The following is a 25,982-nucleotide window of genomic DNA, read 5'->3' on the forward strand; positions in this document are numbered from 1 at the left end:
GTATGTATGTATGTATGTATGTATGTATGTATGTATGTATGTATGTATGTATGTATGTATGTATGTATGTATGTAAATCATTTTCAATATGGATAGAACACATAAGAACTTTAATGCAAAACTTTTAACAGTGATTATTTTTTCCTTATAAAACTTCTGCATTTTTAACAATTTTTAGAACTCTTTTCCTGAAACAATCATATGTAAGTCTTTTTTTGAAGTTATCATTTGTTTACATCTTGTTGTACCAAGGATTGCTTCAAGTTTGTAACCGTCGAAATTACTAAATATTATATTACAAGATGAAGTCAAGTTCGAGTTACATCCATCGGAGGGAGATTCCATAAAATTAAGAAATTCTGCATAGAAGTTAGGATATTGTGGAAGATCGTAAAAAATAATATGCTTTATTCCACGTATTTTGTACCTGAAAAAAGTAAAACAATGCGACTTTAAACATTTAAAAGAGCTTTTAACTTCCCAGAAAAACATTGAACTCAGAAATCTTAAAAAAAAAACGCAAACCTGTAAAAGAAATAAAACCTTTCGGTTAACAAAATGAAATGTTTTTTCTTTTCACCGAACAAAGTTCGCGAACGAGATATATTTGAACGCTTTGAATACCTGAAAGAAATAAAAATGATTTAAAAGTTAAAAACCTGGAGATTGGATAACTGAAGTTTAACATGCTAGAACATTTTTATATACTTTATTAAACCTTTGCACAGTGAATCGTCTAATACATAGTCAGCTGGACAAAAACATTTTCACTAATTTGATTGTTCTAGTCACGAATGGTTAAAATAAGCAATACTTTGTTTTATTGAATAATTACCCAGGGTTTAATAACTTAAGAGTCTATTTTTTTGCGGCGGGATGTGGCAAGCCCCCTCGATCTCAACCCACGCTTTCACTCCCTCATCGCAGCGACAATCGTTATGTAAAAAAATGAAGTACCAAACAAAAAATATATTTAAAAAACAAGGATGAGTAAAACTATGCAACAAAAGTTATATTCAGTTATCAGAAAACTCATCATTTGACTCCTCCGAACACTTGAATCTTCAGAAGACCATCATTTGAAACATTAAATGATTTATCGGACAAATTACAATTTACTTTTTTTTGGAAGCAGGACAATTAAATTCAAAACCTCTTCTGGCAATTCTTCGCTTCATCTTGCAGGCAGTTCTCTAAGTGAATTGATAACAGGGTCAGATGTTATTACGAGCATATTCAGCAAACCTATATTTGTAAAAAAATACGCGAATTTTTCCTAACATGATGCTCTCGAAATCTTCTGCAATCTTTATTTCGTGCTTCTTGAGATTCTTCTAAGAGCTGACCAATTGGAAGAATACACGACTTTATAACTTCAGTGCTATGCAATAACATTTCGTGCACTGTAACAGGCATGTAATACCACGAATGAAAATCTAAATATAAAGTTTTAGTTTCAGAACAAAGTTAAAAATTTGACGCTATGCCATGGCCAGAAGATAGCGTTCTTAACAAAACACTAAATTTTTTAACTAATTCGGCGTCTAATCCTGTAATCCTCCGCTCTTTTCTAGATTTAGAAAAGACCTGTGAGCTGTGTTACCATCATTTGCTTTGCCATAACGAGGTTTCGGCCTGTCAACAATAACTCAAATTTTTTACGCTTAAACTTTTGTTTGATTTCTTCCGAACGTTGTTTGATACGACATTTATTGGCTCTAGCTTGCCACTTTTTATGTCCAAGCGGCAGCTAATGTGCAGCAAGTATTCAAATGTACGGATCCAAGCATGCAAGGAAGACAAATCAAAACTTTTTCCCTTTTTTATCAACCGCGCCTTTTTATTCAACCATTTTTGAGTAACACCACAGATATAACGTTTTTGAGTTGAACGCGTGTCAGTTAAAGCATTGCATACTTTTCCGTCTGTCATCGTAAGTAACAGATTATGTTTTACAATAAATTTAGATTCAACAACAGTACATATTGCCGGAAGAAGTTCAGATATTTCTTTCAAAACTTTGTTAGTTTCTGTTACAGTAACTTCATGTGTTTCTTTTGAAAAGATGAATTTAATTGGTTGGCAATAAAGTGATGATGGCCAGGGATTTTGCCAAATAAGATATGACAGTCATCACTCAATCTCAATGGGACAAATGTAAATTACAAACAGAAACTCGTCATTAGCATCGGAGTTCTCAAATCTTTGTTTTTTGGGTACTTTTGCCAGAACTTCCGTCACATCCCTATTTGCTTATTAATGTAAGTGACGATTTAGTGGAATCGGCCAGTTGGTTTATTCAATATGGCCGATTAACGGAAACACAAAGTCAATTTTTCAAAAGCCCGCGTTTCTGAGACAGAAATAAAGTCTTCTGGAGGGTTGCACGACTCTTTGGATTTACATAAATTATGGTAAGACGGAAATACTTCATGTCCTGCTTTCAGAGACCACTTTCTTGTTTGTTTATAAGAGTGACTAGTACACTTGGAATCTACATAATGAGCTAATGCCTCTTTACTACTCATCTGTCTGCCGCCACAAATCACATCAGAAGTTTTTCTTCGCCCTAGTGTTTCTGTACTTTTTTTTAATAGAAGTAGCTTTGCTTCTTTGACCCGATAAACGGTGTGCCATTTCAACAGCTGTGGTTAGTTCACTGGCACTCCGCGATTCACTAGATCTACAACTTTAAGTCTTTTGGTTTTTATTTTATTATTTTTACGAGTCTTTAAAGTTTGAGGCGACCTTGAGGCCAACTTTCTTCAGATGTCTTGGAAGCACAGGAGCGACTCAAACTTTTCTTAAATTCTAAATTACTGCCCTTTAACCTACTTTTATTTTTATTTAAAAACTTATCCATTGTTCTATTGGCTGCATTCTACTTTTCTGCAAATTTAGTGGATATGCTTGTAATTTTTAATTATATTTTTTTCGCGAATCACTAGTCACATTTTCTATACTATAGTCTTTCAGATTAAAGTCACACTGAAGAGAATTTCGTTCTTCCTTCGTATGTTTACGTATGCCATTCTTCAAATAATTCCAATTTTGTAGTAGAATACACTCGTTCTGAAAAAATTATACAAAAATTAAACGGGCAGACCAGGGCAGCCAAATTTTATATATCTGAACACCTTAGGGTTGTGGTCATTCTATATAAAAAAAATTAGCCTGGATATAAATGGAAAAAATTAGTTGCATGCTTTGAAAATTAAAAAACGAAAAATAAATTGCAATTTTTATATAGTGTTTTTAAAATTTACAGGACAATAGTTATGCCACTTATTTGAATTAAATTTTCGATAAAACACAAAGAACATACCCTCTAAAGCAAAATTTATCGCAACAGTTGTAGTTATTATTCACAAAAAATTTTCTATATTGCTACACTGCAAAATTGCAACTTGATAAAAAAAATATGCTTATCTTAAAGTGTCGCTTAAGAGTTATTTATTCAACACTTAAAAACACGTGCACTAATTAATACTAGGAAGTTTTCTCTAGGGAAAAAAAATATGAAAGAAATATCATGGGAAAATCTACTTATTAATTCTTTGAACTAAGCTCTAGCGTTCTCGAAACTTTTTGTTTCGAGAAATTTCGATAATGATATCGAAATAAAAAAGTCTTTTCGAGAAATTTCGATATCGAGACTGAAAAAAACTTTATTTCGAGAATGGGTTTCGATATTATTATCGATTCAATCGAGAATATTGATATATTTCGAGAAATATTGAGAGATTTCGAGACATTTCGAGAAATATCAAGTAATATTTTAAAAATAAAAAAGTTTATACTTAAAAATTCTGATACTTTATTTTAAATTTCTTGGAAAAACACAGAAATAAGCTCAAAAATGTAAATTTTAATGGAGAAAAGCTTTAAGCCAAGATTCTAAAAGCTAGAAAAGCATAGAAGGTTGATGAAAATCACATTAAACTGCTTGGGCTTGGCATTGGTGCATCCTCATTGTCGTCGTCGTCGTCGTCGTCGTCATCATCATCATCATCATCGATTTCCACGGTCTCAGGTGGAGTTCCAGGTACAGAAGATGGGACACTGTGTGGCACACTGGGTGGGGCACTGGGTGGGACACTGGCAGTGTTTGGGTCATAGACATTATCCATAGGCACATCGGATTTTTCTGGGTCTGCAATCTCATCTTTTGAGCAAAGCCAAATTTTGTCCATAGTGACTTTTTTTAATGTTTGTTTGAACATAGATGAGTTTCTCCACTTGTTCTGGTTGCAGTTTGGTCCTTTTGTGAGTGACAATGGCACCTCCAACACTAAAGACTCTTTCAGAAGGTGCAGATGAGGCTGGCACACAGAGCCACTTCCTGGAAGCTTCGGCAAGGAGAGGAAACTTGGCCTTGTTCTCAGACCAGAATTGGAGTACTTCCATATCACATCCAGGCATAGCAGAATACATTTCGAATTCAGTCTGGTTTTTGGATTTTGTTGGAACTGTGGCTGGCAATGGGGCAGGATCATCAACCTCTACTGCCACTTCAAAAAGAGGATCATCAATTGGCACAACTTGTGGAGCGGCGGAAGCAGTAGTTCTGGATTCTTCAAAAGACTTCAACCTCTTTTTGTGGCAATCATGATCTGTGATCAGTACTTTGTAAGCAGCATCGTAGCTTTCAGCTGCAATTTTTTTCAGTCCTTTTCCTTGATAAAGGGGGTTCAACATGTTGCCAACAAGGTAAAAAATGTTTGTAGCACCACAGGCAGGAAATCGATCCAGCAGGTTCTTGATGAACTTTCGAAAGAAAAATTCAGCAGCAGGAGAGACACCACTTTGCAAGGCTCTTTCAGCCCAAACATGTAGAGCATAGATATGAGCATTAACCCTGTGGATTGTGGGCACTTTTTCAGCTGAGATTGACTCTGACACATCAGCAACTCGTCCAAGGAATGGCAAAACCTCGTCAAAGAGATCAAATTGATCTTCTGATGGAATTACCTCAGCCAATTAGGATGGGTCACTTCCTGGATTATTCTTGATTGACAAGAGGACTCGACGCATTTTGAAAAAATTAGAATTCCATCGGGTCTTGACTAGAGTGATGATTTTGAGATATTTGATGGCATCCTTGTCTTCAACTTCATCATCCTCAAGCATGAATTTGATTTCTTTCTTGATTCTTTGCTCAGACAAAGGAGATTTGTGGCACCCTTTGGTCAGACTGATGGCCATAATTAGAGCACTGTAAAAATTGAGTCCAACAACTTTTTTGCATTCTGTAGTAACCAAATTGAAGGTGGTCAGCACATTTCAAGGAGTGATCGACATGCTTGCTCTTTAGAATTGACGCAATCATATTCTGAGCCGAGTCATGTGTGTAGGTGACTTCTACATCATTGGCAGTGTCTTCACGAAGTTCACTAACATACCTAAAAATAAAGGACAATAGTTAACATATCGTTATATATTGTTATTTCTCGATATCTCTCGAAAAGTCTTGAAAAGTAACTTCATTATAACTTAAGTTAAGGCATAAAAATTGAAACTATTGATTTTTAAATGCTTATAGTTATAAAAAAGTTACTTTTCAAGACTTTAATTAAAGTGCCTTGATAACAAAGGCTAAATTAAGTTCAAAACTAAAAAATTCGTAAATATCAAGAAAACTTTGATTACAAAAAATAATTTTAGTGTAAATATTGATAATAAACGCAAAAATTACTTTTTCAATTAGTTTAAAACTAAAAAATATCGAGAAAACTTGATAAATATCGAGAAATATCGATAAATTTCGATAAATTTCAATAAATATCAATTGTCAATTAGGCAATTATCAAACATAGAATTTCTTTAATAACTTACTCATCCAGTTTAGTAGCAATTGCTTCGGACGTGTGACGACCATTGAAAGGAAGAACTCCAACAACAAAATTCCTGAGGTCAAAAGCAGGATTGATGTAGTGGAGAGTGATGGCCATATATGAATAATTATTTCTAGAAGACCAGAGATCAGAAGACAAGCTGATTTGAGAAGATTTGGCCAACTCTTGAGACAATGACAATCTGAAAACAAAAGAAAATTGTTATAAATATAAAATATGACAAAAAAAGATTTTTTTTTAGTTTCAAAAAAAAAATTTGAGCAGGTAGGTGGTAGAAAAATGAAAGATATTCTTTTTTAAGGGAATTTAGGGTCAATATAAGACCACTGGGAAGGGGTAATCAAAATTTTATCCCAATTAAAACAAATACACCCCATAATCATTTATTTTAACAATATAACAATATAACAAGTTTCATACTTGGTCCAGCTGCTTTGACAGTGTATTTTGGGCAGACTTGCTTCATGAAATCCTTGAAGAGCTTAGTTTCAACCAGATTGAAGGGCAAACTAGCTCTGGCTAAAAATTTAGTGATCTCCAAGTCCATCCAAAGCTGCTCGGGTTGTTGTGGCCGGTACTTCTTGTACTTGTCCAAGGTAGTTTGATAGCTTGCCTTTGATGGTGAAGCCAACTTTCTCTTCTTAATTCTTTGGCCAAGCACTACAGGATCTCTGCCACCTCTTTCTTCCCCTCTTTGCTTTTCATAGTTGGCATCCTGAGTGTAGACTCTTTCCACTTCATCATATTGTGTGTCAGCCTGAAGCTTTTTTTCCAAATTGGTCTTTTCCAACTCACAAAACTTTTCAATATGATACTGACCCAAATGAGACCTTAATCCAGATGTGTTCATTTGCTTGATTTGTAGGTAAGAGCCACACTCCTTGCATTTTGCTCTTGTAACCCTTTGCTTATCTACAACAGACAGCTCTTCTTCATAGTATTTCCAAATAGCAGATCTTGGCCTAGGCATGGTGATGGTTAAAGATGGCTTGGATGCTTCAGGTATTAGTAAATAATCCAATATTCATTAAATAATAAAAAAAAAAAAAAAGTTTTAGTAACTCAAAAATAAATCAGGAACTTAATTAGGCACGTCATGTAGGTTTTAAGACTTTCCAAGTACTTGTCTTTTCCCAAAAAAAGGTTGCTTTTAGCCTAAGTTCGTTAGAATACGTTACAATTCGTTAAAAGAATTCTACTGTAACTTTTAAAATGCTATTTTTTAACAAAAAGTCACCTTTAAAAGTTTTCTTAAAGCCTAAGCTAAAGGTATGTTCTTTAAAATACATGACAATTCCTTAAAAAGAGTAAAAATTATGTTAAAATCAATATTTTATTCTATTGTTACATTTAAAATGCTGTTTTTAACAAAAAAATCACCTTTAAAAGTCTTCTTTAGTTGATTTTTCTTTAAATTTCTTGAATTCTATTTGATATTTAAAAAATTTTAAAATTTGTTGTGGTTTTTTCATTTTCAAAACAATAACAAATTAACGAGTTAATCTGAAATTAGAGATGCTCAATTTTTGCTTATGTTGAAGTGATCGAGCCATATAAAAGTAGGAAAAATTTGTTAAAAAATCAAAAAATCTCAATATCTCTCGAAATCTCTCGATATTTCTTGATATTTCTCGAAATGTATTTCGATATCAAGATTCTCGATATATTTCGAGAATAATATAACTCATTCTCGAAACTGGTTTCAATATCGATACCAAAACCAACCTTATTCTCGAAACTCTTATTTCGATATCATTATCGATTCAATCGAGACTCTCGATTAGTTTCGAGAAAGAGTTTCAAGAACGCTAGAGCTTACTTTGAACTGACTTTGGTCCACCATGCTTATGTTAGATGATTCACTATGGTTTGGTTAAATTCTATTCGATAAAATTATCAAAACTTTCTGATCCTTGCTAAGTGCAAGAACCGAATGAGTGCAAGAACCAAACTTGAAACTTCAAGAAATACTTCAAATTACTGTCTACTTTTCTTAACCCTTTTCTGTTTTTGCTCACTTCTAATTTTGTAATATCTGTAATATTTTGTTACTAAATAAATCTAAAAACCATTACAAAGAACATCTTAAACACGCAGTTACCGTAGTAACTGTTTAATTTTTTTTTATACAAAAACACATAAATATGAAAAAGATTAAAAATTACTCTGATATTTGAACAAAACTAAGTTCCTCTTTTTTGAAGTGGTTGCGAATACGAATAAAATCAAAGTATGATGGGATGAAAACAGCAGTGCTATAACAAAGTTGACTTTTAAAGTCAGGCAGAACCTAAAAAGCATATACTGTTAACAACTTAAGAAGAAACATGCAAATATTACATAAAATTGATAGTCAACTGGCAATGCTTCATAACCTACTAATAATTAGAACGAGTAAAGTTTAGAGAAGAATGTAAAAACTAGATTCTTAACCTTCGTACAAAATGTCAGATACCGATCACAGTATTATTGTCATCGGTGTCTAACGATGAAATAAAAAAAATTAAAACTTCAAATTCTTTAAAGAAAATTTTTTCTTGATAAGTTAATTCATCTTTAATGTTAACATTTAAACATTTTGTGAGAAACATACCTTATTTATAAAATAAATAAACCGCATGTCTGCACACTGGCTGTAAAAGGAGCATTTAAACCGTTGATATATCTAAGTACAAGCAAAATATTTTCTATATGGAAAAATTGATACAAAAACTTAGTTTAGTTAATTAAGTTTTATTCATGTCAACAGAAGTTCCTAAAATTTGTATTAAATAGGCAAAACAGAAAATTATATACTTGGGGAACACATGTAGCAACTTGTTCCACAGCCCCATTTACTTCCTTTAAAGCTATTTTCATTTTTCCATTATAATCAGTAAACAAAGTTAAAGCTATTTTTTTCTTATATATTTTGTTACAAATACAGACTGGTTAACAAGAAGTGAGTTAAAAATTGACAAAAATAGAAAGATACTAAAACAGTATTTGTTAAACACGCACTGAATCTCTGCTGATTGTATGCTGCTGAAAAGAAGACTTTGTCTGTAGAACTTTGACCTACATTTATTAAAAAAAAAGTATTACTTGAACCAAAAAATATTTAAAAAACGTTACACAGAAAAAAAACAAAACAAAAACAAAACACAAATTAAGGAAACCACTCACAGACCATCAACACACCACATACGAACTCTAGAGAAATCTGCATCATGAGACTGTCTTGGGGTCAAATTCATGTAATCAAAGACATGCTAAAATGAATAAACATTTCAATTATAAATATAGCTATATATAATGTGAACACAAAAGTTCTTCTTAGCTATGGAAATACTAAAGAAAATTGTTTTAAAATGTCATTCAAAACTAGACTAAAATACTATTTATAAGGATGTGATATTAATTTACAAGTATGCTTACATTAATTAATAAGTGTGCTATATCAATTTATATGTATGTTTATATCAACTTATAAGCATGTGTATTTAAATTTATGCTTATTCAACAGTGTGTAAATATGTAAATAAAATCTAAATGTAAACAAAACAGGGTGCATTTTAAGGTTGGCATACAAATCATTGTGCAGTTACTGAACAGCTTCCAAATCTGTTAATATGAACCATAAAGAAAGTTAAGTGAACAATTTCAACAGACTTTTATTGTGATTTTTCTTCACTAGTAATTTTCTTATCGTAGAAACCACAGCATTCTTGCTGATAGTTGTTATTTATACAATAATATCCATATAAACTAAACTCACAGAGTTTACCATTTTTTTATCCAACTTTTTTTTCAAATTGCATTCATAGAGGATTCAATTTTCACTTACAAAGACCATTTACATTACTAAACATTTTGCTTTAATTTTAAACAAATTGAATTACCTCTATTTTGCCATCACAAGGATGTTCAGTGTGTTGCAGATTTAATTTAGTAAGCTACTGAGAAGAATATAACAGAAATTACAAATATAATACAACCTCTTTTTAAGACCATGATTATAAACAATAACACAATCTCAAACAATGATTGATATGATGACCTTAAAATGCATCCTGTTTTATTTACATCTTTGTAAAGGAAGCGAAAAAATATATATATATTAAATTTAATTGACCATCTAAATAACTTTCTGATTTCTATAGCGCTTACTTATTGTTCATTCTACAAGTAACACTACTTTATTTACCTAAACAATCTACAGTATCATTATAAAAAAAACATTTCGGTTATAAAAACATTTCAGTTAACTTTAAGATATTATCTACCCTACAAATTTTGATAAAATAACACAAAAAAGAAAAAAAAAAAAGAATTGTCTGAAAAAATACTGTTAAAAGAACAATTGCCTAAAAAATACTGCAAAAGTCTGAAAAGAGTTCAGATTGCTGACCTCCTTAACAACAAAACCATTAAAAATACAAAAATCTAATATGATTTTTTTTAAAAAAATAAAAAGTACTCACAAGTAACAAGGACTTGAAAAAAGCTGTATTTTTTTTATAAAAAGAAAAAAAGAAGAAAAAAAACAAACAGGTTTTTTTAAATTAAAGCATCTTTATCTCTAACTTTGATCCAAAAGAGTTTTTGAGTGAAAGTTGATAGGAACACAATTAAGTGCAACCACTGTGAACTGAAGATCAGTAATAAAGTGAAGAGTGTTTGTGTACATCTAGAAAAATGCAAGATAACAAAGAGCAAAAAATATAAAACAGAATATAATATTGGAAACTCAATGATCAGTAATAGTGTTGCTTCTAATGCTTTAGATCTGTCAAATGTGTTGGTTTTTGTAAGTCCATTTTCCACCCCAACAAAAGCAAGTAAACTGAAACCTTCTGAATTGAAAAATTTTGTTGTCAGAACATCTACCTATTAGAAAAATTCTTTAGATAAGCAGATTGCTCGCTTTTTCTTCAGCTCAAACCTTTTCAGTCAGTGAGGAGCCAGAGTTTCAAAAGCTTTGTTCACTTCTGCAGACTGGATATATTCTGTAAAATCAAAAGAATATAGGAGAAGAGTAGAAAGAGGTGAATGATGTGTACAACGATCTCTTAATTGAGATTTGTAAGGAACTTGAAAACAAAATCACACTGGTTATCTGCCAAGATAGGTGATCAAGTGTTCAGAATGATTTAATCTTTGCCCACTCACCCATGATGGAAAAAAGAGTTTTGTGCACAACATTGTTGACTCTGGAGCAGAGAAAACTGCAGATTTTTACTTCATGATCCTTGATGAAGAAATTGTAGAGGTAAAAACATAGTATGGAAATGGTGTATTTGATATCTGCACAGATAAACAGGTCAAGATGAGGGAACCGACTCTGAAAGAGTATCCAGCAGTTCTGACATGGATGCAGTGCTCATTATATGAGATTGCTGGAAAATGATATTGGAAATACTGCCATTTTGATGCCAATAGTAAAAATTTTAATGTACATTAGATATGTTTTTGCCCATGTCTCACACAGTCAGAATTTACCTAAGTGATTTTTTTGAGCATGTGAGTTTTTGGCGCCCCAGCACTCCTGTCCAGCCACTTCAGCCTCCATTGAGAGGTGGTTCTCAACATATGATTTCATCTGGACAAAGACCAAGAACTGGTTTGATTCAGAAAAGCTAGTGAAGGTGGTAAAGATCTACAAAGGGTTCCATAACCCTGATGAAAAGGTCAAAATTTAGAAAAAACTACTAGTAAGAGAATAAACATTTTGCAGTAAATATCAGTAAAACTAAAATACTAATATGCTTTCAGTTGACCTACAAGATTAAGACAAGTATTCTGGAACAATTGGAATCTGAAGACTCAAAATACGGCTCATTTCTTAAGAAAAGACAAAATAGTTGTAATGTATTTTTGGGAAAATATTACAAACAATTTAGGATTAAATCAAGTCTATAGCCTTTAAATACATTAATTATTCCTAATTAAATAGTTTTCAAAAATAGCTGTCAAATTGGGGTTGGAACAAAAATAAATTTGTCACAAATAAAAGATACTCACTATAACATGCTCCCAATTTTGCATACTAAATACATCAATTTGGTCCATAATTACAATTTCTATGCAAGATAGGAAGTCAAAGTCTTGTTTTTCTCTAAAAAAATAAGTTATTATTTTAGAATTTTTGTTCAAAATATGAATAGCGAAAAACATAATACATATTTGATAAAAAAAATTAACTGAATTAACTTATGAATAACTTTATGTTAATCTATAGAAGCAGAAAAAATTCTGAGAAACTTCTCTTGGTCAAGCTCTTGCACTTGATTGTTTAGAATTGGCAAAAAGAGAAAAACATGAAAACAAAAAGCATTTTACGTACAAAAAGTTAGAAAATTAGTAGATAAATTTCAAAAAAAAGAGAACATAGACATCTTTAAAAATAGAATTGGATTGATAGTTAAAGTATTCAGAATATAAAAAACCCAATATAGTTTTTAAAATTGTTCTGATAGAAAAGTTAAAAAAAAAGTAATTGATTAATCTAAAGAAAAGATTTTGAATTAAAATTGTGAAAAAAATTTCTTTTTGCCTATATTACCGGCTTTTATGTTGCGTAAGAAAATTGTAAATTGTTCTCTCTTTTTTTAATTGTACTAGGTAATATTTGAAAAATCTCTACAACAATGGGTAACAGCTGAAACATCCCTTTAAATCTAAATAACATATAGTATTTTACAGAGATTTTTCAGTACTTTTGAATTTGATTTAAAGTTCCCAAAAAAATCCAAAACATTTTTTTTTAAGAAATTCATTTGAAAAGGTTTATAAAATATATCATGTGGATATTACTAAGTGAGTCTTATGCTATCATAAATTTGCAATTATTAGCTTTACAATGAGCATCAATTAGATTAAATAGAATTTAAACTTTCATAAATGTAGGTTAAGGAGAAAAATAGCCAAATCCTTTTTTTTCATCCCAAATATTAAAAAACTATAAAATGTGTTGATAGAAGTCACATTAATGAAGGATATGTTTAAAAAATATATAACTTTCATATTTAAAAAATGGAAATTTAAAAATATAAAAAGTTTGAATGCTTATTTCTAAAACTGTCTGCAACCTAATTAACATTATTACACAGTTTTGTGCTCTTTTTTAAAAAAAAACAACTAAAAAGAAAGTCTTAGCCTTTTTTTCAAATCACGCAGTTTTATATGGGTAAGGTTTTTGGCTAACTAAAAATGTTGGGCAGCACTCTACATTATTTACTGATCCACAGATTAGCAATCCTTTTTTAATTCTGATCCAAAGAATAGCAATACTTTTTTTATAAGATTCTATTTAAACACAATTTTTGGCTTTCCTTATAACTTGTATTGCTAAAATTCTAATTCTAAAAAATATTTGTGAGTCAAACTTCTCACCCAAATACCTTAGGTAATCTTCACAATAAACAATAGACCAAGCCAGACTTTTTCTGATTGTATTAAGAGATAAAAGACATGGTTCCATAAGCAAACATATTTTCACAATCACCAATTCGTCTATCTTTAATTAAAAAAAGAAAGTGGTGACAAGAGTGCTACTTTACAGTTTTTTAATGGAACTTTTAAGTAAGCAAGAGATCCAACTATTTTGGAGATTTCAACCAAAAATAGAAACTCACATCAATATCTCTAATAAAACAATTTAAAGACTTGTAAAAATATTTTTTCATAGAACAAAGTATTCCAAATAATTGTAGGATTGTAAGAGGACAAATTTGTGACAGAAGGATTGACTGTTTTAAGGAAAGGAGATTTTAGTATTTTGCCAACTAAATTAATCTTCCAGTCCCAACATTCAATAGGGGCATTAGTGTATGTTCTAGAAATTCTAGACAACCATTTTTTTCAGTAGAATTCTTGTTATCTCAAATAAACAAAAATACCCTTCTGTAGCAATGATTCTTCTAAGTCCTAGAGGTGAAGCAATTATGATATCAGCATGATAAAAAGGAGCATAAAGCTTAATCGTATTTTTAGCAACTGCAACACCAACTTTGAAATCATCATCAGTATTTCCTTGAAACATTGTTTTAAAATCCTCTGTAAAATAGAAATTATTTTTTACATGAATTTTTAAGTATTTTTATATGAACCTTTCAGTAAGAATTATTTCTAAATATTTTAAAACAAACATTCATATGTATCCCAAACCTTTAGAAAAATAATAAACCTGATCTTTCAGCTTTTGATTGTTTTTCACAAGGGTCTTTTGAGAATTCTTCATTGAATCTCTTTTTTTGCATAACTTGCACCTGTAAATGTTGAATAATTTTTTTTGTTAAGGAAAATTTTATAAAAATTTATTAAAAATATTTAAGGAAAAAAAAGACTATTTAAAGAATAAGATTGCAATAAGCCTGGTTTTTTGTAATAAACTTATTGTAATTATTTTGTTATTTCTTTTAAGCACTATAGTACCTTTGGTCTATTCCCTAGTACAAGTTTGATAAGGTTATTTACGATTTTCAAGCAGGAATCTTTGAAAGGAACTAACATCAACACTTTTGGACGAGTAAGCCCTTGATCACGAAAATCTCTAAATCAAAAGAGTCAAACACATTAAAAAAATTATAATGATAGACTGAACACAGCATAAAAATGATTAAAAATTACCCTAGTTCATTACCCTATGCTTTCAGAAGCAGCTAACTTGGCATTATTCTTTTTTACTTGAGATCTTGATCTAAAACATTATGAATGACAAGATAATAACAAGAAAGCTAGCTTAAGGTAGGAGAATTCTCTTTAATAGAAGTTTAATTGATTATAATAAAGTAGTTTTAAATCTTAATACTTTAATGAAATACTGTATTTTAATCAAAATAAATTTATAACAAAGTATCATACTAAAATAATAATTTTATTACACATTTTTCTAATAGAGAATAAGAAAATAAACAATAAAAATTTTGATAAAACAATATAGACATGACAACAAAAAGAAGGAAACTTAGTATTTAAAAAGGTTCCCTTGTGGTTTTATGTATTCTATAGATCTCTTTTGCACTGATTTCACTAAATTGTTGAAAATTTTGGTAGGAATTCTTTTCTAAATTGCTTTTAATTTTTGTTTCAGGTTATCCTTACTCTTATTTTGACTAATAATTTGTACAGCTAACCCCAAACAGCTTTAATTGATTCAAATTTGATGATCTAACTGGCCAGGACATATTTCTTTTTCCAACTGTGCTTCGAATGAGTAAACACTGTGAGCATGAGCCTCATCTTGTTGGAACTCTTACCATTTATTTTGTTTAACTACTATGTCTGCTGATGGAATCTTACAGTTTCTAGTATCCCTAGGTAGGTGTACTGGTTAAAATTGCACATACCTACTTCTTTAAAATTAAAAGAGCCCCAAATACTGACGCTTTTCACAAGGACCTTACTCTTCCTATCTATTACTCAGAAATTAATTTGATTGCTAAAAGTAACTTGCTTCCACTTCTCTCTCCTTAAAACATCTAAACATTGTTTGAAACGACTTTAGTGAGACAGCTTCTGCTTCTCGATATGCCAATTTTTTAAATTGAGAAAAGAAAAATATTTGGTGATTTTGATAACACTTATTGTGAGTTCACAAAAACTTGCCATTAGACTTTTACTTGACAAAATTTATGATGCTCTCACATTCAGTGGTCTCACCTTTTTATTGCATTTTTTAGAATGTTTATAAACAATCCACAGAAGCTGATCAATTTTTTTCCTTTTTGTCTATTGCTAAAACTTTCCTATTTCTCTTTTTCAAAGAGTTAAGTCATCTTTCATACAGGTATGAAATGTAACTTCAGTCTATGCAATAGAGAAATAGGTCTAAAAATTTGGAAAATATTGCAATGATTTTAACTAGAAATAGACTTACAGTACCCAGTTTGACATATATTTATATTATTTTGCCAAAGCTTTTGTAAAAAACTCAAGCATACTTTTTTGATTTCATACAGCAAATTCTGATTTCTTAAGCAAATTCACTAAAACTTTAAGTTTAATCAAATTTCAATTTGAATGAAAAATAAAATTTGACTAAAATATTTTTTGGTGCATTTGCACTGTTAACAAGTAAAACAATTTAAAATTATTAGAAATGAAGAATGAATGTAATAGGACATTTTCAAGAATAATTTTTTTTAACACCAATTTTTTACCATAATAGTAAAAATATGAAATCTTCACAATTGCCCTTCATTGATATTGGCTGGAATGACCATGAAGTAGGTAGGCATCTTAAATGTTATGTAATAAAAATTTTGCCCATTATCTTTTAACACATGTTATGTGTTTGCCCATTATCTTTTAACATATGTTATGTGTTTGCCTATTAGCTTTTAACAATTTTGTCTATTGTTTTTAAAAACATGGAAGTAAAAAATTTTAGAAACACATAATAACTTATCAAAATAATTTTATTAAAACTACTACTTTGAAGGACTTATAACCTATACGCCATTTTCTATTTTTAAATAGAAGAATATTTTTTTTAACATAGACAAAACCATAATGAATCTATAAAACAAAAAAAAAAACACCATTTTTCTTGTAGAAAAAATTTTAGCTAAATGTATGAATTTGAAAAAGATTAAAAAACTCCTGCTTTGATCAGGTGCATAAAAATGGAATGACCCCGATAACAAAAGGTTCTTTGAAAACAATTTTTGCAAAAGTGTGATGTGAAAGAGCAACCTTGATTTTAAAAAATTGAAAGCAAATGCAACTGATGTTATATATTAAAAGAAAAAAAGAATCTAGTGGTAAAAGGGGAATAATAACATTTTTTCTCTCAAAAAAACAAAAAATAATATTAGAAAAGAATAGAGTTATTAACATTTTGAAATTGAGCAATAGAAACACTTGCTTGGCAGATCAGAATCTTGCATTTCCAACAATATTGAGTTAAAATGGCTAAAGAATAAAAGTTGTGAAGAAAAATGTATTCTATAACTTGGAGAAGATTGGGGAATGAACTTTTAAATGATTGTCTAATCTTATCCTCCAAAGTACAATTCATCTGTTGAAACTACTTTCTTAATATTTAATGAGAGGTATGATTTGATCAACTGTACTGAATATGGTAAAACAGTAGAATCAACTGTAAAGTTTTGTTGCACTGCAAATTAACAGTGAACTAAATAACAGTGAACTAAGTTGCAGTAGCTTTTTTGAATGTTAAATATAATAGTTTTTTTAGAACATTTATGCTAATGATAAATACTAAAATTATTAGAACATAACTGTTAGTTTTTTAATCAATCCATTACTTAAACTTTTTACTTTTGAGTAATTAGTAAAACCTTTTTCTAAAGAAAATAATTGATACAACAACTTATGTTTTGGAAATCAATTAAAAACTGTTCTGTTTTGTTGCTAGTACTAAAGTTTCACCCTATATGATACAATATATTTTAAATTATCTAAAATACCTGGCGCAATGCACCAGGTTTTTAGATAATTAGAACTGTGTGCAAAATTTGGTGAGGATTGGATCAAAACTGTAGATTTGTATAAAGAACACACCCATATACACACATACAAACTTTGGGCTTTATACAATACATATTACACATTGTTGTGAGCCTGCAACAAAATACAATATTAAATATTAGGCTTTAACTAAATATATAAAGTCACTACAACAACAAAGTAAGTTAAAAATGTAAGAAGAAAAAATTTTTTAATAAATACGGTTTGCTGAGGCATTAAACCATCAAGGAAGGGAAATGACGTCTTTAGATCAGAGCTTTTAATAAATATAACAGTCTTCTCCATTTTTTTTAAATAAAATAATTTTGAGTTAATGAGTGATGTAATTGTTTAGGTTTTTTGGTTTTTTAATATTATGTCTGAATCTTGAAAATGTACTGTTCTGTGTTTCTAGGGTAGCAGGGCTTTGAGAAACAAACTGGCCGGGTGTGCCTATTTCTGGTGCATTGATCTTTGTGATGCCATCCATTGAAGAGTTCTCAAGATCATTATGTGGGGTTAAAATAATTTCACTGGTTTTGGTTGAGGCATGCCGCCCTTGATTTTCCTGAATGGATATTTGGTCTTTACATATTTCACCAGGTTATTGTTGGACCGGCTCTGCATAACTACTACATTCTGCCAATGAGTCTTTTTTATTAAATGGAGCAAGATCTTTGCCGATACTGTATCAATCTTACCACTTTGAAATCTGACGCGTGCAAAATAGGGAGATATTGTTTCTATCAGTTGGACTTTGTCAACAAGTGAATCTCCCTTCTATCTGATTTACCGTCTGTAAAGGATTACAGAAATCTACTCAGCTAGAAAATCTGGTAGTACGGTACCTACTATGGATGAACATTGGAGGTTCATCATCCTTTGATGTGATGTTTCATTGGTAGCTGTACATAGTAGTCCTCTTACTGAAGATAGAACCATTTGTAAGACTACTTATTTCTTTTCTTTTCCCACATTTAATGTTTTTAGGCCTAGGCTAATTGCTTTTAATATAGTACCATTTGTCTTTTCACATTGCCCATTGTCTTGTGGGTGATAGGGAGTAGTTCTTGTTTTGATGACACTATTTCTTTTAAGGAATTTTTGAAGTTTTACGCTTTCATATTGTGTCTCCTGATGTGTGTGTATTGAGGATGGTGAACCAAATGAGAATAGACTGAGGAGATGACATATAACAGTATCTGCAGTTATATCGTAACACGGAAACGCAAATGGGTATCGTGATATTCGTCAACTACCATGAGCATGTATTGATTGATTGAAGGGGGGACCAACAAAGTCCATGGATAAACATTCCCACGGTCTAGTTGGCTGAATAAGATGACTTGTTGGAGGCTTGTAGAAATGTGGTTTAATTTCATTGCACATGGTACAGTTGTTAGTTTGTTGCTTAATTTCTGTGGTCAAGTAAGGTAAGTTCTGGCTCTTGCAATAGTGTAACAGTCTTTTAACTCCTGGATGATATAGTTGGGAGTGGATATAGTGTAATGATCTTGAGGTACTTTGTAATGAACAACATCGGGAGAGGGCATCAGCAGCAGTATTTTTGTGGCCCAGTCTATATGTGGTTGTATAGTTGACATCTGCCAACTCTAAGCGCCAGCGAGTAAATTTATCATTTTTAATTTTTGTTGACTCCTGTTTATTAAAAATAAGCCAAATTGATTTTTGATTTGTGACAATGTTAGTGAGTGGAACCGAGTTGATTAGATGTTTCCATCTTCTGCAGCATTCCACTATAGCTACAGCTTCTTTCTCAACAACCACATGCTTCTTTTCGGCATTCGTTAGTGCCCTTGAAAAGCCAGGCCTGCCTAGCTTTAGTAATGTTCCTCCAAGAGCTTTGTCGGAAGCGCCTGTTTCTATAGTTAGCAGGAGTTTAAAATCAGGAGAGGCCAGATATGCTTCAACTAGTTTATTTTTAAGCATTTTGATTGCTACTTTGGCATGTGTGGTTAGACTCCGGGATGAAAAACCTTTCCTTGCTTCAATAAGTGGCAGAGTTAGTTTGGTGCAATTTTGGATCCATTTGGCGTAATATGCAAAAAAATCCAATCATTCTATTTAGTTCTCGTAAAGTTCATGGATCTGGCATATTCATTAAGGCTTCGTATCTCTTTGGGTCGGGTTTTATGGTACTGCTCTTAATAATATGGCCTAAAAATTCTATTTTAGTTTTTTTAAAATAACTCTTTTCCATGTTTATCTCTATATTTGGCATCTTTAGCTGCGTTTAGGAACCTTTTTAGGTTTATGTCATGCTCAAGGTCATCTTTTCCCCCAATAATCAAATTGTTAAGGTAAGCATAGGTGTTTTCCAGCTCTTTGGTCTGGATAACTTTGTCCATTACTCTTTAAAGATTGGCACAGCATTAGTGCAACCAAAAGGTAATCTTATGAAATCGTAAAGTCTACCATTAGCTTCAAATGCAGTTAGTTTATAGTCTTTTGGTCATACTTTTACCTGATGGTATGCGGATTTAAGGTCAATAGTACTAAAAACGTTATTGGCTGCTATTTCATGTAACATGTTGTCAATTTGTGGTGTTGAGTATGAATCTAATAGCGTGTGTAAGTTGATTGTATTTGAATAATCAATTATTAAGCAATTTTTGTGCCCTGAAGATACCACAAAGCATTGAGTACACCGAAGGGCTGCGGCTTACTTAAATAATATTTTGTTTGAGCATGTGGTTGATTTCTTTAGTTAAAAATGGAATATTTTTGCTCCGTCGTGAATTTGTTGAGATAGGCTTAACTTTATTGATATCTACTCAAGGTATTAATGCATATGTGTTTTATTTCATGCTGTTTTTAGCAAGACAAAAAATGAGTGGTTCTTTATTTCCTTTAAAGCTGATAGTTACAGAAGAATGTAATACATTATTAAATATCAAAATTGTAGTGACTATATATTTGATTAAAGCCTAATGTTTAATATTGTATTTAATTTTTAATAAATATAACACACATAAAGTTTAAAAAATAAATGTATTTATGTATTAACAATAGATTTTTATAATAATGATAGATTTGTTTTGCAGAAAAGAAATTTTAATTATATTTTCTTAACTTAATATGTTTACCCAAAAAAAAAAAAGAAAAAAAGAAAGACTTACTTTAACACATGGTTCACTGCATGAAGACAATATAACCTACGTATTTCTTCTCCATTAGATAATAAACGATCAGTAAAAAGTATATCTTTGTATGATGCAATATAAGTAAATAATTGTTTTTGAAGTTCAGTCATGCAACCTAATTAAAAAATTATACAAAATTAAACAAAAATTTCTGAGCTAAAAATTGATATATTTGAACGCATAAAAGAGGTTTTTTAGATGGTTAGAAAATTACTTAAATATTTAAAAATTTAAATTCATCTTTTCATAGACATAAATAAAAAAACCTTTTTTATTTGATTTTACTTTGTTAAATGTTGACCATTCTTCAATTAACTTTTGTTTAATCTAAACAAAAATCATAAAAAAAAGAAAAAAAATCATTATAATAACAATAAACAAACAGAACTGAAAATAATCTTGATTCTTTAAAAACTACACTCAATTTTAAAAAGAGTCAAGAATTTAAAAGATCTTACACAAGCTTGCTGTAATAGGTTTTTTTGTGAAAGTACATTGTCAAAAGCACCAATATAAATCTTACATGCATACTTCTTGTTCAACTAATAAAAATTTTAATCTAGGATTTATTAGCTAGAAATCATTTTCAAGAATATAAAAACAATTTCAGCTTTATATATTATATAATTAACTTGTATAATACAAACACAAATATATATTATATAGTGTTAACATGTAAATATCCATTTTAATTGTAGACTTCTATAAATACAACTATAACTAATAATTTAGGATATAAATTTAACAGTTATATATTTTTGTAAATAATTAAAGCTAAAGCAAGATTATAATTGATTATAAAACTGTAAATAATTATCAAGAATACAAATAATAACCTCAATGTCAGTCACTACATAATCTTTTTTGACTTGCTCCTCTCTTAGTTGATTTTCAAAATGTACTTTAAAAGGGTCTGAAAAATTATTCAAAAACTTGTTTAAGAACATTTTTCTACAATATTTATTTATAAGAAAAAGTTTTATCATGTTATTATTCATAGATAGGGCCTGGATCTTTACTTCTATAAATATATATTTAAATAATTTTAACAATTTGAAAAATTACTAAGAACCTTAGTTGTACTTGTTGTAAACAATATACACAAATAAAATAGGATAAGTAACAAAATTTTTTTATAAAATATCTACTTTAAATGGGTTTCATTAGAATTTTTCACTTAGTGTGTGTTCTAGAAATTCTAGACAACCATTTGTTTCAGTAAAATTGTTGTTATCTCAAAACAACTATTCCGTTTTTGTTAAAAATTATAGCAAATTAATTGGACTGAACAAATTTAAGTAAAAAAAAGTAACAAGCCTTCATATGTTAAATTTGAAGCATAGGTTTCTTTTATAATCATCTCTTCCTCATCTGAACTACTTTCAGATTTTTCTTCATTATTGCTATAATTATCAGTATCATTTGTTTCTTCCTTACTACTCTTCTCTACTTCAATAACTTCAGTTAAATGACAAGTTAAGTCCTCAATGTCATTCTAAAATAATATTTAGATCTATGAGAGATATATGTGTTGAACTTATTCCTTAAACATTTTACACATACATTAAAAATATTAGGGTGTATCATACTGATAATTTTTAAAATTAATTTTAGATACTATTTAAAAACGTGTATATAACTTGAAGTATTAAAGGAAGAATTTAAATTAAAATCCATTAGTATTTAACAACTGAGAAGTGGATTTCTCTACACTTTACATTTTCTTAGAACTTGTTGCAAAGCTTCAGAAGGTGGATGATTTACATTTCATGTTACAAGTTTTCCTTTCAGAGTTAAGACAGACAGCTGATGTAGATAAAGCTTAAATTGATGAAAGCTTTTTAAGTTTGTCCTGACTATGACACACCCTAACAGATATCTCCCTTTAAATTATTTTATGAGCTAAAACAAAATGAAATTACTTATGAAAAAGTTAAATATATATAAATATATAAATATATATATATATATATATATATATATATATATATATATATATATATATATATATATATATATATATATATATATATATATATATATATATAAAGAATACAATTAATGCTATTATTTTATATTTTATTCAAGACCTATAGGTTTATACAAAACCTTTAACTATATAAATTCATAACAAATTACTTTTACTTTTGAACTGAGTAATGTTTTGACAATTTGTTTGTTGGATTTGAGTGACTTCATTAGGTCAGCAAAGGCATCTTCTTTTACATTATCCATAAAGATATCGGGCTGTTTAAGCATTTCATTAGCTTCATTGATCTAAAGAAGTTCTTTCTAATTTCATATCAATATCAATAACATGTTTTATAAAGTTTAGAATATAAAAAGTTAACCCTTAAATGCACGATTTTTTTAAAAACATCAGAAAAAATCATATACATGTATTTTGATGTCTATTCAATTAAAATAAATTTGAAAATGATATTTCAATTTTGATATCTTATTTTATCTTATCTTGTCTAATTTTGATATTTTGATATTTTAAACTTATCTTAAAAATGTTGTATATGTGTTAAATAAATGTTACATTTCTGCAACACTATGCATTTAAGGGTTAACCAATTTATTTATTATAAAATATTAAAATTAAACAAAAAATAAAACTACTTTGAATGAAATGTGAAGAGTATAAATGCTTCTTTTCTTATCCTTAAATACAAAGTTTCAAGATGCACAACTCTCACTACTTCCTAAGCTCCTCAGATTCACTTCTGGAGGAAAAGAACTGTAAGATTTCCTTCTTAATTTGATATATTTCTTGTTTTATCTTCTTACTTTGTTTTTTTTTTGTTTTTTGTTTTTATCGTTATTGACTTTTTTTCAATTTTCTAATTAACATTTTATCCAAAGGAAAAAGATATTACCATTTGCTTCAAAAGTGTTTATTTTCTATAAACTAAATATACATTTTTTTCATATAATAGACCTATAGTATTTCTTCATTTAAAAAAAAACATACAACCAAATTGGTAATAGGCAGACAATCTTGAAAGCCTTCTTTCTTTTTTATTTTAATCTAACAAAAAATTTAAAGTATAAAAATATATGCTATATGTAGATCATTAATTACCTCTTGGTGTTTTTTTTCTTTGGCTTTTTTCCTAGATATTCCTCCTGCATTTTCAGTCAACTTTTGTTTTTTCCCAGACTTTCCATTTTTTGAGTAAGAGACATGTCGCTTCATGGTTCTAAACATAAACAGATTCTTAAACAGAAATCAAAAATAATATTGGCATTTTCAAAAATACAATATTAGCATTTTTGAAGGTTTTTTAACTGTCCAGAAACTTACATTGACAGCTTGTTTAAAAAAAAAAAAAACAACTAAAAAACTAGCAATTTTTGAAATAAAATTCTTCTTATCATATACTAACTTATATAGCTACTTTGTATAAAAATATAACTTAAGTTATTTATATAATAGCATTTAGCATATATAACTTAAGTATGTTAACTGCATATACAAAATTTGGCGCTACTCAGGGTTGCCAGGTTTTTTTTCGGCAATAAGCCAAAAATGAATAAAAAATAAACCAGAAATAAATCAGAACAAAAAAAAAAAAAAAAGAAGTAAAGTAGAACTATTTTATTCAAAAATTTATTTGGTGAAGTATTAATCTCTAAAACATTTAATAAAGTTCCGTCAGTACTTGGAGGTCGTCTTCATTTTCGCATGCATCTGTTGCGTAAATTTTATTTCCGACCTTTGAAATCATTTGATTCGGGAATGTTAAAGTCTTTACAACAAATCTTTCGGCTCATTAAATAAGATTTTATGCGAATAACTGAATCCAAGACTTTGTTTGACATTCTGTTTCTCTGTTTGCTTTTTCTCTGTTTGTACAGCTCACAGAAGCCTATACCTTTGTGAGAAAAACATCCCCAGATGCCAACCGAACCTCCACCGCCTTGTCGACGATGTTGCAAAAACCTGTCTGAATATTTCTCAGTTGCAAATCTTTTCACATTCTTCTCTTGCGGTTTACGACTTGAAAATTAGCTTGATCACTCCAAATAACATTTGCCCACTGTTCTACAGACTAGTCCAGCCTTTCTTTGGACCACACTCGTCGTTTACGTTTATCCGTGATTGAAAGAATAGGTTTTCTAGCAGCTGTTTACGTTCCATTACCTTTGTCCAACAATGTTCGTCTCACGAGCTCTCTGCTAACTTTTGGATTATTTTTTGAGTCGTTGAAGATTTGTGCAAGCTTTTTGTAGCTGAGTCTGGGGTTTTCTCTGCTCATTCTGAATATACCACTTTTGTCACGGTTGCTGAGTTTGGATGGTCTCCCAGTACGCTGCATGTCGGAGATGCCCTTGGTAAGTTCCTATATTTTGATGATTTTTCGAACGCAATATTCAGAAACGTGAAGTATTTTGCCTATTTGAACGTTTGTGTGATTTTTTGTCCTCGCCATACCAATAACTTGCCATTGATCTCACTAGAAACTGCTTTGCAACCCATTTGCACGCAATTGAAAATAATTTGAAATTTACAATATTTCAAGTTGATTTTTTAAAATTTAAAAGCTGCCTGATGATGTTGCGATAAATTTTTTGATTGTAATTGACTTCATTTTGAAATTTCTGAGTAAACAGTGATGAGTCGAAACCTGCTTTTTTAAATTTTATTAACAAATAACCTATATACCAAATTAGAAAAAAAACTATTTTGAAATCTATTTCCGTTAGATTTTTATTCAAGAAAAACTGAAGATTAGATCTTAAAATTCTGTAATCGTTTAAACTTTCATGAATAGCTGTATATATATATATATATATATATATATATATATATATATATATATATATATATATATATATATATATATATATATATATATATATATATAAAATGAACAAATAATGCAATTAGCCAAGTTCAGTCCAAATTCTTCCACTCTCTGTAAGACAATTTCTGCTGCTTTTTCTGCAGGGAAAGGTCCGGAAACACGTGTGAGTCCAAGGTTCTAGTGTTTGTTCTTCTCGTGAATGTTGATGTTGAGAAATCTTCGGTTTTTCAAGGATGTGTATTCATCCAGAGTAATGGAAAAATGTTCTCCGGTCCAGTGGCGGATTAAGACTTTTCGGGGCCCGGGGCTATTTAAAAGTAGGAGGCCCCGTTCCACTAACAACGACAAAAATGAGTAAAACTAAGACTTTCTTAAAAACGCTATCACGGATATTTATTTATATACAAATTTTATATTTATTTTATTGAACTAAGTTGAGTGATTTTTTTCTGCTTTTCTTCCCCGCAAAATCTGCAATCACATCGCTGAAATCCAAAGTTTCTAATAATTTTGACTAAATAGTTAATCTTGCTATATTACTTAAACTACTATGGACCATTGTTGATCGGTGCATGTTCTTAACTCTTTTAAGAGTAGAGAATGATCTCTCAGCCTCGCAATTTGTTTTGGGAATAGTTAGAAACAAGCGATATGCTATATAAACATTTGAAAATACATCAATAATATCGGTTTCA

At 29.9% G+C, this 25,982-nt stretch overlaps 1 protein-coding gene across 4 annotated transcripts; it reads right to left on the minus strand.

The window, feature by feature from the left end:
- Positions 1–122: 122 nt before the first annotated feature.
- Positions 123–24,223, minus strand: LOC145183708 (U3 small nucleolar RNA-associated protein 25 homolog). Of its 4 annotated transcripts, none has more exons than XM_090084556.1 (20): positions 24,142–24,223; positions 23,562–23,679; positions 22,613–22,750; positions 21,791–21,968; positions 21,310–21,386; positions 20,932–21,015; positions 20,740–20,800; positions 20,450–20,588; positions 14,479–14,535; positions 14,271–14,388; positions 14,023–14,104; positions 13,736–13,892; positions 11,859–11,952; positions 9,021–9,106; positions 8,830–8,912; positions 8,652–8,728; positions 8,449–8,520; positions 8,021–8,145; positions 526–624; positions 123–427 (listed from the first exon to the last, which is right to left on the minus strand). In XM_090084556.1, exons 1-20 carry the CDS (start codon positions 24,168–24,170, stop codon positions 175–177), a joined length of 2,127 nt encoding a protein of 708 aa, XP_089940682.1. In that variant the 5' UTR covers positions 24,171–24,223; the 3' UTR covers positions 123–174. The 4 variants fall into 4 exon arrangements, with proteins under 4 accessions (XP_089940682.1, XP_089940680.1, XP_089940681.1 ...); XM_090084554.1 differs by having other exon boundaries at positions 8,652–8,746; XM_090084555.1 differs by having other exon boundaries at positions 8,652–8,746; positions 22,619–22,750; positions 24,142–24,222.
- Between the last annotated feature and the right edge of the window lie 1,759 nt (positions 24,224–25,982).

This window comes from Hydra viridissima, unplaced genomic scaffold, assembly GCF_058129835.1.
Source record: "Hydra viridissima isolate aposymbiotic clone 2 unplaced genomic scaffold, HvirCarnegie_v1 scaffold_4, whole genome shotgun sequence".
Taxonomy (NCBI): Eukaryota; Metazoa; Cnidaria; class Hydrozoa; order Anthoathecata; family Hydridae; genus Hydra; species Hydra viridissima.

Coding starts and splice junctions, on each gene's coding strand:
- LOC145183708 (XM_090084554.1), bottom strand. CDS start 24,170: ATGCATGCGAAAATGAAGACGACCTCCAA. Junction 11,953..13,735: donor AGAATCATTGCTACAGAAGG/GTATTTTTGTTT, acceptor TTATTTTTTTAG/AGAAAAACAAGACTTTGACT. Junction 8,521..8,651: donor TTGCTACATGTGTTCCCCAA/GTATATAATTTT, acceptor GCTTGTACTTAG/ATATATCAACGGTTTAAATG.